This window comes from Xyrauchen texanus, chromosome 15, assembly GCF_025860055.1.
Source record: "Xyrauchen texanus isolate HMW12.3.18 chromosome 15, RBS_HiC_50CHRs, whole genome shotgun sequence".
Lineage (NCBI taxonomy): Eukaryota > Metazoa > Chordata > Actinopteri > Cypriniformes > Catostomidae > Xyrauchen > Xyrauchen texanus.
This window is the reverse complement of record NC_068290.1, coordinates 30235516-30250169: the sequence shown is the minus strand read 5'-3', so window position 1 is coordinate 30250169 and position 14654 is coordinate 30235516. Positions and strand designations below refer to the sequence as shown.

General features: G+C 45.0%; 1 protein-coding gene across 1 annotated transcript in view; it reads right to left on the bottom strand.

Annotated features, from left to right (window-relative positions):
* The window catches only part of LOC127656372 (myosin-10-like), a 58445-nt gene that overhangs the window by 41294 nt on the left and 2497 nt on the right, over positions 1-14654 (bottom strand). The window contains exons 2-3 of the mRNA XM_052144677.1: positions 9494-9662; positions 4647-4853 (exon numbers count right to left, since the gene is read on the bottom strand). Coding sequence (XP_052000637.1) covers positions 4647-4853; positions 9494-9652 — 366 coding nt within the window. The 5' untranslated portion in view covers positions 9653-9662. The remainder of the gene's footprint in view (positions 1-4646; positions 4854-9493; positions 9663-14654) is intronic.

The window sequence follows — 14654 nt, the reverse complement described above, 5'->3', positions numbered from 1 at the left end:
GCGAGGAGTGGTCAGGCTCACACGCCTCCTCCTCGGCCCAGGAATCCAGCAGGACCCGCGCCGGAGTCGAAGGGGAACTAACACGCCTCCTCACACAGGCCGTCGACCACCTCGGGCTCGAGTGGTCACCGCCCCCTGAGCAGGCACCCAACAGACTCGACGGCTGCTTTCTTCAGAGCCGCCGCCGCGCAGCACCCACTACCCGGGCCGCTCCCTTCCTGCCGGAACTCCACGCCGAGCTTTCCAAATCTTGGAACGCGCCAATCTCGGCCAGGGTCCGATCCCACGTCTCCACCTCTCTTGCTTCGGTGGACGGCGCCACCGAGAAGGGCTACGCTTCCATCCCTCCGGTCGAGGATGCGGTAGCAGCACACCTTTGCCCGCCCTCCGGCGGTCTAAACCAGTGCTCCCGTCTAAGGCCTGCAGAACAACTTCCGCCTGTGTTGGCCGCGCCTATTCCGCCGCCGGCCAAGCTGCATCTGCTCTGCACTCTATGGCCGTTTTACAGATCCTCCAAGCGGACCTTCTACGGAGTGGGATGAGGAAAGCAGGCATCCAGAGGCGGTTGCAGATATAAGAAGTGCGACGGACCTCGCCCTCCGCGCTACCAAAGCTGCAGCCCAAGCTATAGGGAAGTGCATGGCCGCGCTGACTGTGACCGAGAGACATCTGTGGCTAACGCTAGCCGACATGGGAGAAGCAGAGCGCTCTACATTCCTCAACGCACCGCTCTCTCCATCCGGTCTCTTCGGCTCCGCGGTGAGTGGTATCATTGACCGGTTTTCAGAGGTCCAAAAAGCCACACAAGCCATGAATCTCTTTCTGCCTCGTCGCGCTAACTCCTCTGCAGGCTGCCCACGTGAGCCTCCTGCACGAGCCTCTTCACAGCGCCCAGCTCAGCAAAGCCAGACTTCTCAGCGTCGACAGGGCGGCCGCCCTCGATCGTGCTCAGACAGCCGCCGCAGACCGCCGCCCCACGGGCCTCGGACTAGAATCGCGCTGAAACCTGAACAACCGAAGTCCTCCTAGCTTTGTTGACAAAACGACGGATCAGTCCCGCCGCGGCCGGACCACCGTCAAAGCTTCGCCCCCTGTCAGTCCCCTTCTCTCAGGCTACTACAGTGGTAGATTCAGCAGCCAACAAGCCGGTGTTAACACCCGCTTGCCTGCGCTCAAACGCCATTTTCACGGCGACCCAAAGAAATCTTGTAAAGAGCAAACATGCCCTATGTGTAGAAAATGTGCCCACAACCCAGTGTTCACCCCTACACACAAGCATTACACATCCCGTGTCCCTATCAGAGCACACTCACATAAAGCGGTTACGAACCGCTCGAGTGTTAGAGTTAATAAACGCGCCCACGAGCCCGTGCGCGCGCCCCTCCTCTGCCCGCTCTGTCACACGGCCAGCAAACAACTCTCCGCATGTAAGTCCAGTGCCCGTGACTATGCTCGCACATCACTTATCAGATGTGACTCTTTCCCCATTTACCCCAATCGGGAAGTCACTCACAGAACAGCCTGTCTCTGCTGTCTGCGATCAGTCATGCATAAACACACTAAGCGTGCTCACACATTCTGTTCAGCGCGCTGTGTGCGGCAATCAGGGCGATTTGGCTATTCACCCTCTAACATTACGCTTCAAAGCGTGGGAAGATATTCCAGGGATATCGAATGGGTGTTAAGCACAATAAAACAGGGCTATTTGCTACAGTTCGATGGCCGTCCTCCTCGCTTCAGAGCACGGCTCCAAACTACTGTGAACACGGAAGCAGCATGCATGCTTCGTTCAGAAATAGCAAACCTTCTGTGCAAAAGGGCCATAGAGAGAGTGCCGCCGCCTCTGAGCGAGTCGGGGTTTTACAGCCGTTATTTTCTTGTCCCCAAGAAAGACGGCGGCCTCAGACCAATATTAGATCTCAGGGTTTTGAACAAAGCGCTTGCAAAAAGACCATGCTTACAACCAGCAAATTTCCTTCCTCCCTTTCCACAGATCATTTCCTTGTCGGCGCTACCAGCATCTGATAGCGAACGCAACGCCAATCTCCTTTGCCCAGTCAGAGCACTGAGATTGTATACTGCGCGCTCCGCATCTTTCAGACGCTCTGAGCAGCTTTTCGTTTCATTTGGGGGGCGCACCAAAGGTCTCGCCGCCTCGAAACAGACACTGTCCAGATGGATAGTGGACGCTATTGCTGCCGCGTACACGTCAAAAGACCTACCATGCCCGCTAGGCATTAGGGCTCACTCCACTAGAGGCATGGCCTCCTCGTGGGCATGGTCCAGCGGGATTTCCATTCACGACATATGTGTGGCAGCGGGCTGGGCTTCCCCCTCCACCTTTGTCAGATTTTACAATTTGGAAGTACCCGCTCTGCAGGCTAAACTGCTAGCGGTTTAATACACTACAGCTCCCCTGGTGAGCTGCATTAATGGGACACATTCCACACAGACCGGCACCGCCGCTCTGTCTATGTGCTTATGTACTACACACACACTGGCCTGCACTCTTGCCGGCCAAATATTAATTCCCCACTCACAAGGGCTCCCCCGGGTCCCCCTTAATTCCCTGGGGCTCATGCAGTGGATGCTTGGCGCGCACGGCGTTGACAAAGGGTTCCCGTAGCGTAAGCTAGCTTATGCAATACGAGAGAACCTCTCGTAAGAGAACGAATCGGTTACTAACGTAACCTCGGTTCTCTCTAGATGAGGGAACAGTATTGCGTAACCGGCCGTGCTTCGCGCCACGCAGCGATTTTTCGCTTCATTCAATGAAAACCAGGGTTCCAGCCTACGAACTACGCTTATATGCACTCTAGTCACGCCCATTTTGGCGGGCTTTGATGCAGTGAGCGTGCGGACGCCTCTCATTGGATGCGAGTTCGCCCAAGCTCGTCTATAGGCTGCAGCAGTTGCCGCAGAGCAACCTATGAGCTCGCTAGCTAGCCCGCTCAAGGTCTGCAGCTGCCGCACTGCGTTGACAATGGATACAAAATTAAGGATAATTTTTTGGCTTCAATATCTCAGAAAAGATGAATCTTTCCCATAGCGTAAGCTAGCTTACGCAATACTCGTTCCCTCATCTAGAGAGAACCGAGGTTACGTTAGTAACCGATTCGTTATGAACCGTTGTTGGTTCTGATAATTCTACACAAATCATGAAAATCATGTAACATATACATACACATTATCTTAGGCACTCCTGATCACTTAACCATGTAGCATATAGTAAACACATGGCTTAAGACACTCAGAGTGTTGACCCTTGACAAATGTGTGTGTGTGAGTTTGTGTATATGATTGTAACTGCATGTGTATTTGTATTTGTATTTGCTTGGCTGCTTTATACACAAAACCTGAGGAGATCGGAGGTCTGTGATGAACAAACACATTTGCATGTGTGTGTATCACTACCCTTCTCACTTACCCACAAACAAATACCCACACACACATACTCATGTGAAGTCAGGGCTGACTGATCTCTTAAAGGAATAGTTCAGGCAAAAAATAAAGTTCTGCCAATTTTTTTTACTCACCTTCATATCGTTCAAAACCCAGGGGACTTTCTTTCTTCCATGGAACACAAAAGGTGAGTTTCTGAAAATGATGGCCAGTGCTTTCCATATAAAAGCCACGTTTCCACTATCGGGCCAAATGAGGGTGTGCTAGTGTGTGCCAGGGCCATTTGCATTCCCACTCTCACTTCCTGGGATTCATCGTGCCTCATCTGGGCTTTCTCTGAGCCAATGGCCAGTGGCCATTGGCAAGCCAATTACTCTTGTGCCAAACAAGGCCAACAGGAGATTGAGGCAGGGTCAATGACAAAGGTGGAGTTTCGCTGAACTTGGCAGGTTGTGTATACATCTCATAGTGACACATGTCTGGGAAAATGTAAAAAATTGAGGGTACAGTACAAATCCGTTGAAAAGCACAATGGACAAAGCTGTGCCCAAAGAAAGAACTTTCCATGGTTTGAGATCATTGACGGTGTGCTAGGACATCTTCACTCTGTTAGTGGAGAGACCATTTGGGAAACCATGGCAGTTACAGTATGTGAGTTGTCAAAGTGAACTTATCCTGCTAGCTAACTAATGTTTACAAACAATATAAACTCGATATTCTAGATAACTAGATAGCACGATACCACAGCTTGAGCTTCCCTCTTGCTTGTGAAGTAGGTGTGTGGCGTTGGCACTAGGGTGAGTTTTAGGGCAAAAATGCATTCAGATTCATGAAGAATCATTCAGTCTGGGTTCATTTCATGTCAGATTTCAAGATTTTCAATGAATAATGTCTAATATATTGGTCAGCTCCTTACACAAAACATATGGCTTCAGAAGACTTGGAATAAAGAGCATGAGTCATATGTAACTCTTTTATGATACTTTTATGGAGCTTTTTTGTTATTTTGGAGCTTGACAGCCCCAGTCCTCCTTAACTTTCATTATATGGAAAATAGTGGCCAAGATATTCTTCAAAAATTTACCTTTTGTGTTCCATGGAAGAAAGTAATTCATTCAGGTTTGGAATGACTTGAGAGTGAGTAAATAATGACAAAATGTACATTTTTGGATGAACTATTCCTTTAAAACATGTAGTGACCTCAAAATCAAAGCTTGACTAGTGGAGAAAACACAAATACTCACATATATGAGTCCTGAATAGTATCTCTCTCGTAGGTTGTGTAAAACAGAGGCCTCATTGAGGCATGTAAGATCGGCCATGTCTTCAACTTTACTAAAACGGGGCGGGTTCATCCGCTGGAGCTCCTCCCTCGAAAGTGTCAGTTTCCGCCCACTGTCGATAAGCTCCACCTCCACCTCGTCACCCCGCTCCTCACACACACTTGCAGACTGATGGCAGGAGAGACACAGAGAAACATTAAAGATGCAGAGAGACAGAATGTATGTACTCATTGTCTAGTGCCTTTCACGAAACACACAGTATCAACTCCACGTTTGCAGCCAATATGCTGATTATGCTACTGGTCTGACTAGTAATCAGTTTTTACAGTCATATTCACTGTAGTCTGATGTCAGTATGAAAAAAAAACTCTAGCAGGACATACACTCAGGGGCAAACATTTTATCAAAATGTTGGGGGGGACAATAAACATAACAATTCTCAAGAGCAATTTTTGAAGGGGACACCAAGGGGTTTTTTGTTGTTGCCCCGTTTGCATTTGTATAATTTAATTTCTTAAACAATTATTTTAAGAATTTATCATTATATTATTTACAATACACATATTTTAATGATATTTTAGGGGGGGACAACCCTCAGATGGGGGGTCCTGACACCCCCGACCCCCCCAGCTATGCACACACTGTTTCTGTGTCATCTCAGAGATCGATGCTTAAAGACCCCATGAAATGGCTTGATGAATGCGGTTTTCTTTCCTGTGTTGATGTACAGTATTTCCTATTGAAACAGGAAGTTTTGGCAGGATATACCAAAGGGCTTGTCCATTTTTTAAACAGCCAATTGGCTATAGTTACATTACAGCATCATTTGCACATCATTTTCTACTTGCATTCTAGAGAGCTTTCTATTGGACAAAAATGTGTGAGTGCAAGATGAGTCATCAATATTTTCGGTCAATTTACCTGGAAGTGAAAGACTGTACATTTTAAATATCTGCAAAAAGTTAATTTTGTTAGCTTTTAGGAGTAAACTATAGATGGATTTAAAGCAAAAGGAGTGATTAAAATTCTTGTGGGTGCCAAGTGCTGTTGGTTTCGAGGTAGGCATTTCTACTTAGTCACTGTCTACCCTTCTGTCGCTCATGTAGCCGGTAATCACCAACACTCATTGAAAATAATTTACATCTAGTTGCTTTGATGCTGCAAGATGCGTTTCCCGTCTGTCGCTCTCTCGACGTTGTGTCGGAGAAGCGACACTAGGGGTCTCTCTTGAGCGCCGAATATGCCTCTGATCTATGAAAAAAGGCCAATGAGAAGTTGGCATATAGTATTTGCATACCCCGCCCCCGGACATACGGGTATAAAGGTGAGGAAATACCATGAGTTCATTCAGAAATTTTCTTCGGAGCCGATGGTCGTGTATGCAGTCAGCTGCGAGTTACATACCCGTTCCTGTTCCTCTGACGCTGCCTGCTGTTGGACCTACGGAGCATTACAGCGGCTTTTTCCTTCTCTGTACGGCAGTGCAGTTTGACCCTGGGCGCTTCAAGAGCGCAGTTAAAAGAGTTATTTTCCTGTGGTCCAGAAACATAATCTATGGACTGGACCTGGTCGAAATGGCGCTTTCTCGAACGCCCCCGTCTCCCAGATTCATCCATTCAGCGGCACCGTTGACGACTCCGCCCAGCAGTCCTCAGAGGTAAAGAAGCAGACGGAGGCCATTTTACACATCCTGCCCTGCCGCAAACCTGCTCGCCGAGGGCGTCCTCCTGCGGCTTAAAAAAAAAAAAACCTGCTGCTCTGCCTCAACCAAGTGTAGGCCCAGCTCTCAGCCCCAGCATTGAGCACCCCGCAGGAAGCGCATGCCTGCCCGTCTCACGGACCCCTTCGAGGACCCGGAAGGCTCCCAAACGTTCCAGAGACGGACGACCCAGAGACGTTTGCTCCGGAGTTGGTAAACAGACCACTCCATTTTTTTCACTAACAGAGCAATTTCCTCTTTCTGGGTCACCTGGCACCGACCCTTCCACGGCTCGCGTTCGACGGCCAGGCATATCAGTATGAAGTCCTCCCCTTTGGCATGTCTCTGTCCCCTCGTGTCTTCATATGCGCTCACAGAGACCAGGTGCTCAGGCACCTCAGCCGTTTGGGGCTTCAGGTTAATTGGGAAATGAGCAAGCTTGCCCCGGTTCAGAGCATCTCTTTTCTCGGCATGGAGTTAGACTCAGTCTCAATGTCAGCCCGCCTCGCCAACGAGTGCTCGCAGTCGATGCTGAAATGCCTCGCCACTTTCAGGCCAGGCACGGCGGTCCCTTTAAAACCTTTCCAAGCTCCTGGGGCATATGGCGGTCGTGCCGCTGTGGTTGATGCATATGAGACCGCTTCAGCACTGGCCCCAGACTTGAGTAACGAGACAAGCATGGCGCCGTGGCACGCACTGTGTGATCATCACCCCCGCCTGCCGCCAAACTTCAAAATCCTGGACAGACCTCTGCTTTCTGCGGACAGGAGTACCCTTGCAGCAGGTGTCCCAACGCGTCCTGGTCACGACCGACGCCTCCAGACTGGGTTGGGGCGCCGTGTGCAACGGGCATGCAGCTGCGGGCCCGTTGGAGAGGGGCCCCACTGCGCTGGCATATCAATTGCCTAGCATTGCCGAAGACCCACAGAGCTGCGCAGTTAGGTCAGTGCTCTTATTCCTGCAAGAGAGGCTGGAGGGGTGGCTGTCCCCTTCCACCCTAAAGGTGTATGTCGTTGCTATCGTGCCCCACCATGACGCAGTAGACGGCAAGTCCTTGGGTAAGCACGTCTTAATCATCAGGTTCCTAAGAGGCGCCCGGAGGTTAAATCCATCTCGGCCAAGCCTGTTCCCCTCTCTCTTAAGACTGCCCTGCAGATCACGCTCGCCTCCATCAAGAGGGTCGGGGACCTGCAAGCGTTCTCTGTCAGCGACACTTGCCAGGAGTTCGGTCCGGTAGACACATATGTGATCCTAAGACCACGACCGGGCTATGTGCCCAAGGTCCCTACCACGCCCTTTAGAGACCAGGTAGTGAACCTGCAAGCGCTGCCCTGGGAGGAGGCAGGTGAATCGCTTGCATATAGCGCCCTTTCCCTTGGTTGAGGTAAAATTGGATGATTCCTTGCTAGCCCTTGTGGGTCCGCAGTTCAGCGGAGGAACTCACCGACCCAATCCACTGCGGGTACTTAATCTACCCTGTACTGGAATAGGTGCTCCATAGGGCAGGATTCCTACGTGGACTCCCCCTGTGTGTATTATCGCCGGTACGGTCCCCTTACAAAAGTGGACCTGCGTCTCCCTTAGGCAGTCCCAGCTGTCCTCCGGTCACCATGTTGTAGCAACTCCCCCCTCCTTGAGGCTGGATCTACCATTGCGCCAATTTCCACATGTCGCCTAAAAACCCATGTGATGTATTCACCACTCTTACCTCCCCTGCCGGGCAGGTGTGGTCTCCGCAGGGTCTTTTCCCCCTGAAAGAATAGGAAACTGGATAAGACCCCCTTCCCTTGATGCATGTAAGGGCCCCGGCCATTTATTGCTCTATGCGAGAAACATAGAGAGAAAAGAGGCCCAGCCAGGCTCTGCCCGTTCCCAGGTTGGCATTGGGGAAGGGTACGTGCAGTCTGACACAGCTGGTCGCCTGTGCACGTAAAATACCTGCCCGCTCCTGTGTCAGCAGAACACGTACACGGCTCAGCGCATGGCGTGATTTAAATTGGACCCCTAGTGTCGCTTCTCCGACACAACGTCGAGAGAGCGGCAGACGGGGAACGTCTAGGTTACGGATGTAACCTCCGTTCCCTGATGGAGGGAACGAGACGTTGTGTCCTCCTGGCCACGTCGCTGAACCGAGCCACTGTAGTGGCCGGACCATTTCTGGCTGAATGAAATCCTGAATGAAATCATAGTATTTCCTCGCCTTTATACCCGTATGTCCGGGGGCGGGGTATGCAAATACTATCTGCCAACTTTTCATTGGCCTTTTTTCATAGATCAGAGGCATATTCGGCGCTCAAGAGAGACCCCTAGTGTCGCTTCTTCGACACAACGTCTCGTTCCCTCCATCAGGGAACGGAGGTTACATCCGTAACCTAGACGTTTTTTGTGAATGTCCCTTTAACAGATTTCATCGGGGTCTTTAATATTCTTCTACAGGGCACTGACTCCCCTCTCTCTCTCTCTCTCTCTCTCTCTCTCTCTCTTTCTCATTCACACACACACACACACACACACACACACACACACACACATATATTTGCTTTGTAGGAAACAGAGAATACATTAATGTTTGATTGAGACAGACAGTCTGAGGGAGAGTGTGTCAGGGGCTGAGAATTAGAAATAGTTATACTGAGACATTGAGAAAGAAAGAGAGAGAAAGATGACCTCTAACAGGAAGTGCTGAGATGTCTCTCTCTATGCTAGTCACATTCTCAATCTCAACATGGGACACATTATGATGAAGCAATTTGCATTGCAATATCACTTAGCATTTATCAACCACTGCTGCAACAAGTGTATTTTTCTATTCAAAGTGTGTCATATCAAAGTACTCAAGGCCTGATTTAGACAAGTGTTGGGTGGCTGGTGTGCACATGACTTAATGACGTTGTCTTGTAAGTATTCTAGGGTACTCTGGGTGGTTGCCAGGGCATCACTATGTGGTTGCTAGGGTGTTCTATGTGGTTGCCAGGGTAGAACTAAATGTGCAGGATGGGTTCCATGCCAGATTTAATAGTTAGGGGTTTGTTCAAATCTTGAGAAAGACACAGGTGGACAAATGCTCCAATTACACAGAATATTCCTTTTACTATCTTGCCCATCTTACCTCAAACCCATGTTTCTCTGAAGGCACCCAGACGAGCCTCTTAGCTGCCCAATCAGCTTGGCTGGAGGCAGAGAGCGCAGACGTTGTTGTCCCAGGCCCCATTCCAGTGGAGAGGAAGTGGGTGACATCATTAGCATCGCCCCCTGCTAGCCTGGACATCGTTGCAGCACTGTGTAGGAGAAAGAGCGAGAGAAGTTGTAGCAGGCACATTCACCCAACACTCCTACCAATTCAAAATAGTGATTTTTGGCCCACCTCTGAGACTGTGACCTTTTCAAGTGTACAATTACAATTTAAATCATACAAAAATTTTAATTATCCAAAAATCTAATTGTGTTGACTGCATTTTTCACACTCAAACTTCAACCCTGTTATTAAGTTTTTGTAAAAAAAAAAAAAAAAATCAAATATTTTCCTTTAAATAATATGAAATAAAAGTTTATCAATAACAATAAATCAGCATTTGGTGGCAAACTAGCCAGCATCTACTGTGTGACAGCTTAATTTGGGATAAATTTGCAACCCTGTTACTTGCTTATTCAATTTTTTTATGTAATTTAGCTTTTTTATAGGCCAACATTTTGTCTATTTAACTAATTGTTAGAAAATTCTCACATACATTTTGGAAACAGGGTTGCATAAATGGCAAACCTCAGCTTTGGAACAACGTGAAAGTGAGTCAATGATGACAGAATTTTCATTTTTGGGTGAATATTCCAGGAATTAACTAAGGAATATTTCACCCGAAAATATTAATTCTCTCATAATTTACTCAACTTTATGCTGTCTCAAACTCGAATGATGTTCTATCTTTTGCAGAACACAAAGACATTTTAATGAAGATATGAGGTGTTTTTGTCCACACAATGCAAGTCAATGGAGTCCAATAAATTCAAGCTCCAAAAAAGGCAGCATAAAAGTAATCCATAAAACTCGAATGGTGTAATACATGTCTTCTGAAGCGATATGTTCAGTTTTGGGTCTGAAACAGACAAAACATACAAAATTTAATTCCTTTTCACTAAGTAATATGAGAAAATAAGGTGAGTAAATGATGAGAGAATTTTTATTTTTGGTTGAACTATTCCTTTAAGCACATTCTTTCACTGATTATTTGTTAAAAATTAAAAAACATAATCATTTTTGGAGAGTTTCAGGCCCTATTTTGTATCCTATTTGTGGAAGTGTCCAACTATTCATGGAGAAAACACTGCAGAGAGACAGATCATTTCCCTTAATATAATCATAACCATTATCATAATGTTCTAAATAATATCAGAATAATATCATGCGACTGGGGCAATCAGCCAGTCCATCAATCACAGAGGAGCAATAGGGAAATACAGAGTGATTTTGAGAGACAAATTGACAGACAGAGCATAAGAGAGAGAACTAGGGAGAGAATTACAGTAGTGTGATATTTAATACTGCAGTTATACTGAAGGACGGCCAAATTGAGCAAGTCAATTTAGCAAACAGTATGTAGATGAGAGCGAGAGTGCATTTGTGCATAAGCTGTTTAAGTCTGACTGTGTGAATGCATAGACTAAAGTATGTGTATATGATGCTTGTTTTGTATATATATGTATATATATATATATATATATATATATATATATATATACATATACACACACACACATATCTTTATATACAGTATATCTGTGTTTGATGCATGCGTGTTTCTCTTTGTGTGTGAAAGAGCTTGAGTGCACGCATGTACTGTATGTCTGGAGAGGATGGAGGGACAATGTGCATGTTCTGAATTTGATAGGCCAGTGAAGTGACAACCAGGCCAGAATGCAAAGCGTGGAAATGAGGTCTACACATAGAGTATAACCTCACATGGAAAAACACACAATTATGCTTTTTTCCTCAGACTAAAACGGTTTATCCAAACCCCAATACATAATGTCAAACAGACAATTCTAAATTATTGCACTGAACACTAAACCACTACACTGCTGAAATTAAGTAAACTCTTATTTTAAACACAAAATCCGCATAAGCCTTTTTATTGATTTAATTCTGATCTACAGTATTTCTGGCTACTCACATTAACATGCTCCCTGTGATTAAAGCAGGATTGTTATCCACAAAATACATCTATATACAGATTGATTAGCCTACACAATAAAGCATACTACTGTAGTGGGAGATCCAGGAGTTGGAGAAAGCTTGGATTGACTGTGGGCAATAAAGCTTGCATGACTGGAGGCAGGGGCAGTTGCCTCACCCGGCAGGAACATAAACACATAAAAGTCAAGGGATACCTTCCAAGTTTTTTGACAGATTGTGAAACACACAGGGAATGTGTATAAACTTGCCGTTCTATTGTTGTCATCTGCTCTTTGTTCCTGTCCTCAAAATTCCCACAGGGCTTCAGAGCTCGACTATAATGCGAGCTGGCTTACTCTATGCATGCCAATCACTCAGTTGTGGTTTTTCACGTATGTGTAGCATCTGCTGCATGACAATTGCATGTATGAAACAATTTGATGACGATTTGCTGACTTTGATCCAAGGGATCTTCAGAGGAACAAAATGATGGTGAACAATCCCTTAAATGTGTACGGTACATAGTCATAACCACCATATGATTCAGATTCAGTTGACCGGTATGTTTTTGTCAATGGCTAATTCTTAACCCTATTTTTTGCATATCATATTTGATACATGGTTTTCTAAAGCCACCACATTATCAACATTACGGATACTTTGTTGAAAAACATATTATATGCAATAATGTCTACTGCCTCCTTATGAAAGTTTCTGTGCTTTTCTGGAAGTAAAAGACCTTGTAATATAATTTCCAAAATGGGCCTTTTCTACTGTAATGCACTTGTCTTTTTGCTGTGAAATCTTTACTGATTTTGATCAAGTAAAAGTGATGTTAACGTTTATATAGTTACTCATAATTGAATTGAAGCAACTTGTTAAAATTCCATACATCATTCTGTAGAAAAATCACATAGAAATGCATGTAACAAATATAATACAACAGGCTTTTGAGGTATATCTCTCAATCATAATTACATACCATTCATTCCCACCAATAAAAAACAAAACAAAAAACACAGAGCTGACGTAATTTTTTTAAAAGATATATTTAAAGTGGGAACAGAAATGTATATCTGTATTTTATATTTGCAGACTCTTCTGTCATTATAAAGATCTCATATTGCATTATAAATATATAAGTTTACATTAATAGATGGTGTCATCTAGCAATAACCTCCTGAGCCCTAGTAAAAAAAAAAAAAAGTATTTTATTCATATTTGATTTGAAGTGCTGAATTGTAATGTCATACACTTCTATAAAACAAGGAGAGGAAGATATCATGGCCAAACTCCCAAACTTCTGAAAAGCCTAGGGACTATTAAGACTCCAAAGGTTGACTATTAAGGCACGTACAGTATATGGTCTAAGAGAAACATAAATAACAAAAGTCCTATACAAAGATTAATTGCTGGGTCTCAGGAGGACAATGACACTCAAAGCCTTATGTATCAAATATGATAAAGAATAATCACAATTTCACTTTACTGTTTATACTAGGGCTGTCAATCGATTACATTTTTTTATCAAATTAATTACATGGTGTCCCGATTAGGGTGAAAACTCCAGAAACTCCAGAAGATGGCTGGGTTACTCTCGAAGGGGGTTGGGCATGCACAAAAAGGGGGTGGAATCCACCCATGGTTAGGGTTAGGTTAAGGGTTGGGTTAGGGCTCTGTATGTCTTTGCTAGCGGATAATAGCTTGGCCTGCAGCTATATCGTCTTAGTGAAAACTAAAGTGGTCTGGTCCACAAGTTCAGCCAGCACGCTATGAAAACTGAGAACACGTCAAGTACATTACTTAGTTCATTAATGTATCTACAGAAAAGAAGCCGAAATCAGATGTTCAAATTGGAACTGGAAAAGGGGTGGAGAAAGAGCAAGAGGTGGCAGACAAGTTATGAGTTTCTAGCAAAAGAAAAGTCAGACATAGGAGTCAACTTAGCTACTGAAGCTGGCTCAACACTAGCTGATTTTTCCAATGATTTTCAGGTGTTAGCTTCATTAACATAATCACCGGCCAGGATAAGGGAGACAGAGTGCCCATTAGTACCTCTCAGTGGGAGGTGTTAATCACCTGACAGTCGAGACTCACTGCTGAGTAAATGGCTTCAAGCACTGAAAACCACATCTTTTTGTTTGAAAAAATAATTCTGTCACTGAGAAGAACTGATCGAAACTCAGCTGCATATCATCACAAACACAGATCAAAATCCATAGTGATTCTGTCATTCTGCAGAAATAATAAAAAAGCAACTAATGATCGATAAAAATAACCTTGACAAACATTTAACAGTTTTGGTGCGTTTTAAAATATAACCTTGTGAAAGCCAACTGAACCAAGAAGAAACTGCAACATTGTAACAATTTTAGCCCCTGTTTCAGAACAATCAAGCAAGCTACAGGTCTGAAAACACCCCAAATCACTCTATTGCAATTGCAGTTTTACTCATGTTGTTATTTTGTCAGAGAGAGAGTTGCAATCACCCCTCCACCATTTTTAATTGGCAAGTGTGTCATATCTCTGACTGAGGAGAGCGAGATCTCAGCAAAACAGTCTGCATGTGTGACACCCTCGGCCAAAACTAGTAGTTTTGAGTCTGCTAGTGTAGAGCTAGCTTTAGGTAAATATTTTTTAGATATCATTGTAAACAGGGTCCAAAATGAACACTAGGCACACACAAAATTTGCCTTTGTCATGTTTTGTTCACCAGATGGATGGTAACATTATAAGCAACTGCATCAAAACATGATTTACATTAAAAAGTGAGAACAACAATCTGACCCTTGCTAAATATAGTGACATTCACGATTCTTTTGATAAAGTAATATTTCAAGTTCAATACAAGTTAAGCTCAATAGACAGCATTTGTGACATTGATTACAAATATTTTGACTCGTCCCTCCTTTTCTTTTAAAAAAGCAAAAATCTGGGTAAAAGTGTGGCACTTACAATGGAAGTGAATGGGGCCAATTTGTGGAGGGTTTAAAGGCAGAAATGTGAAGCTTTAATTGTATAAAAGCTCCTGTATAAAAGTTAATTCTTCTGTTAAAACTAATTTACTACTTGAGCTGTAAAGTTGTTTAAATCATCATTTTTA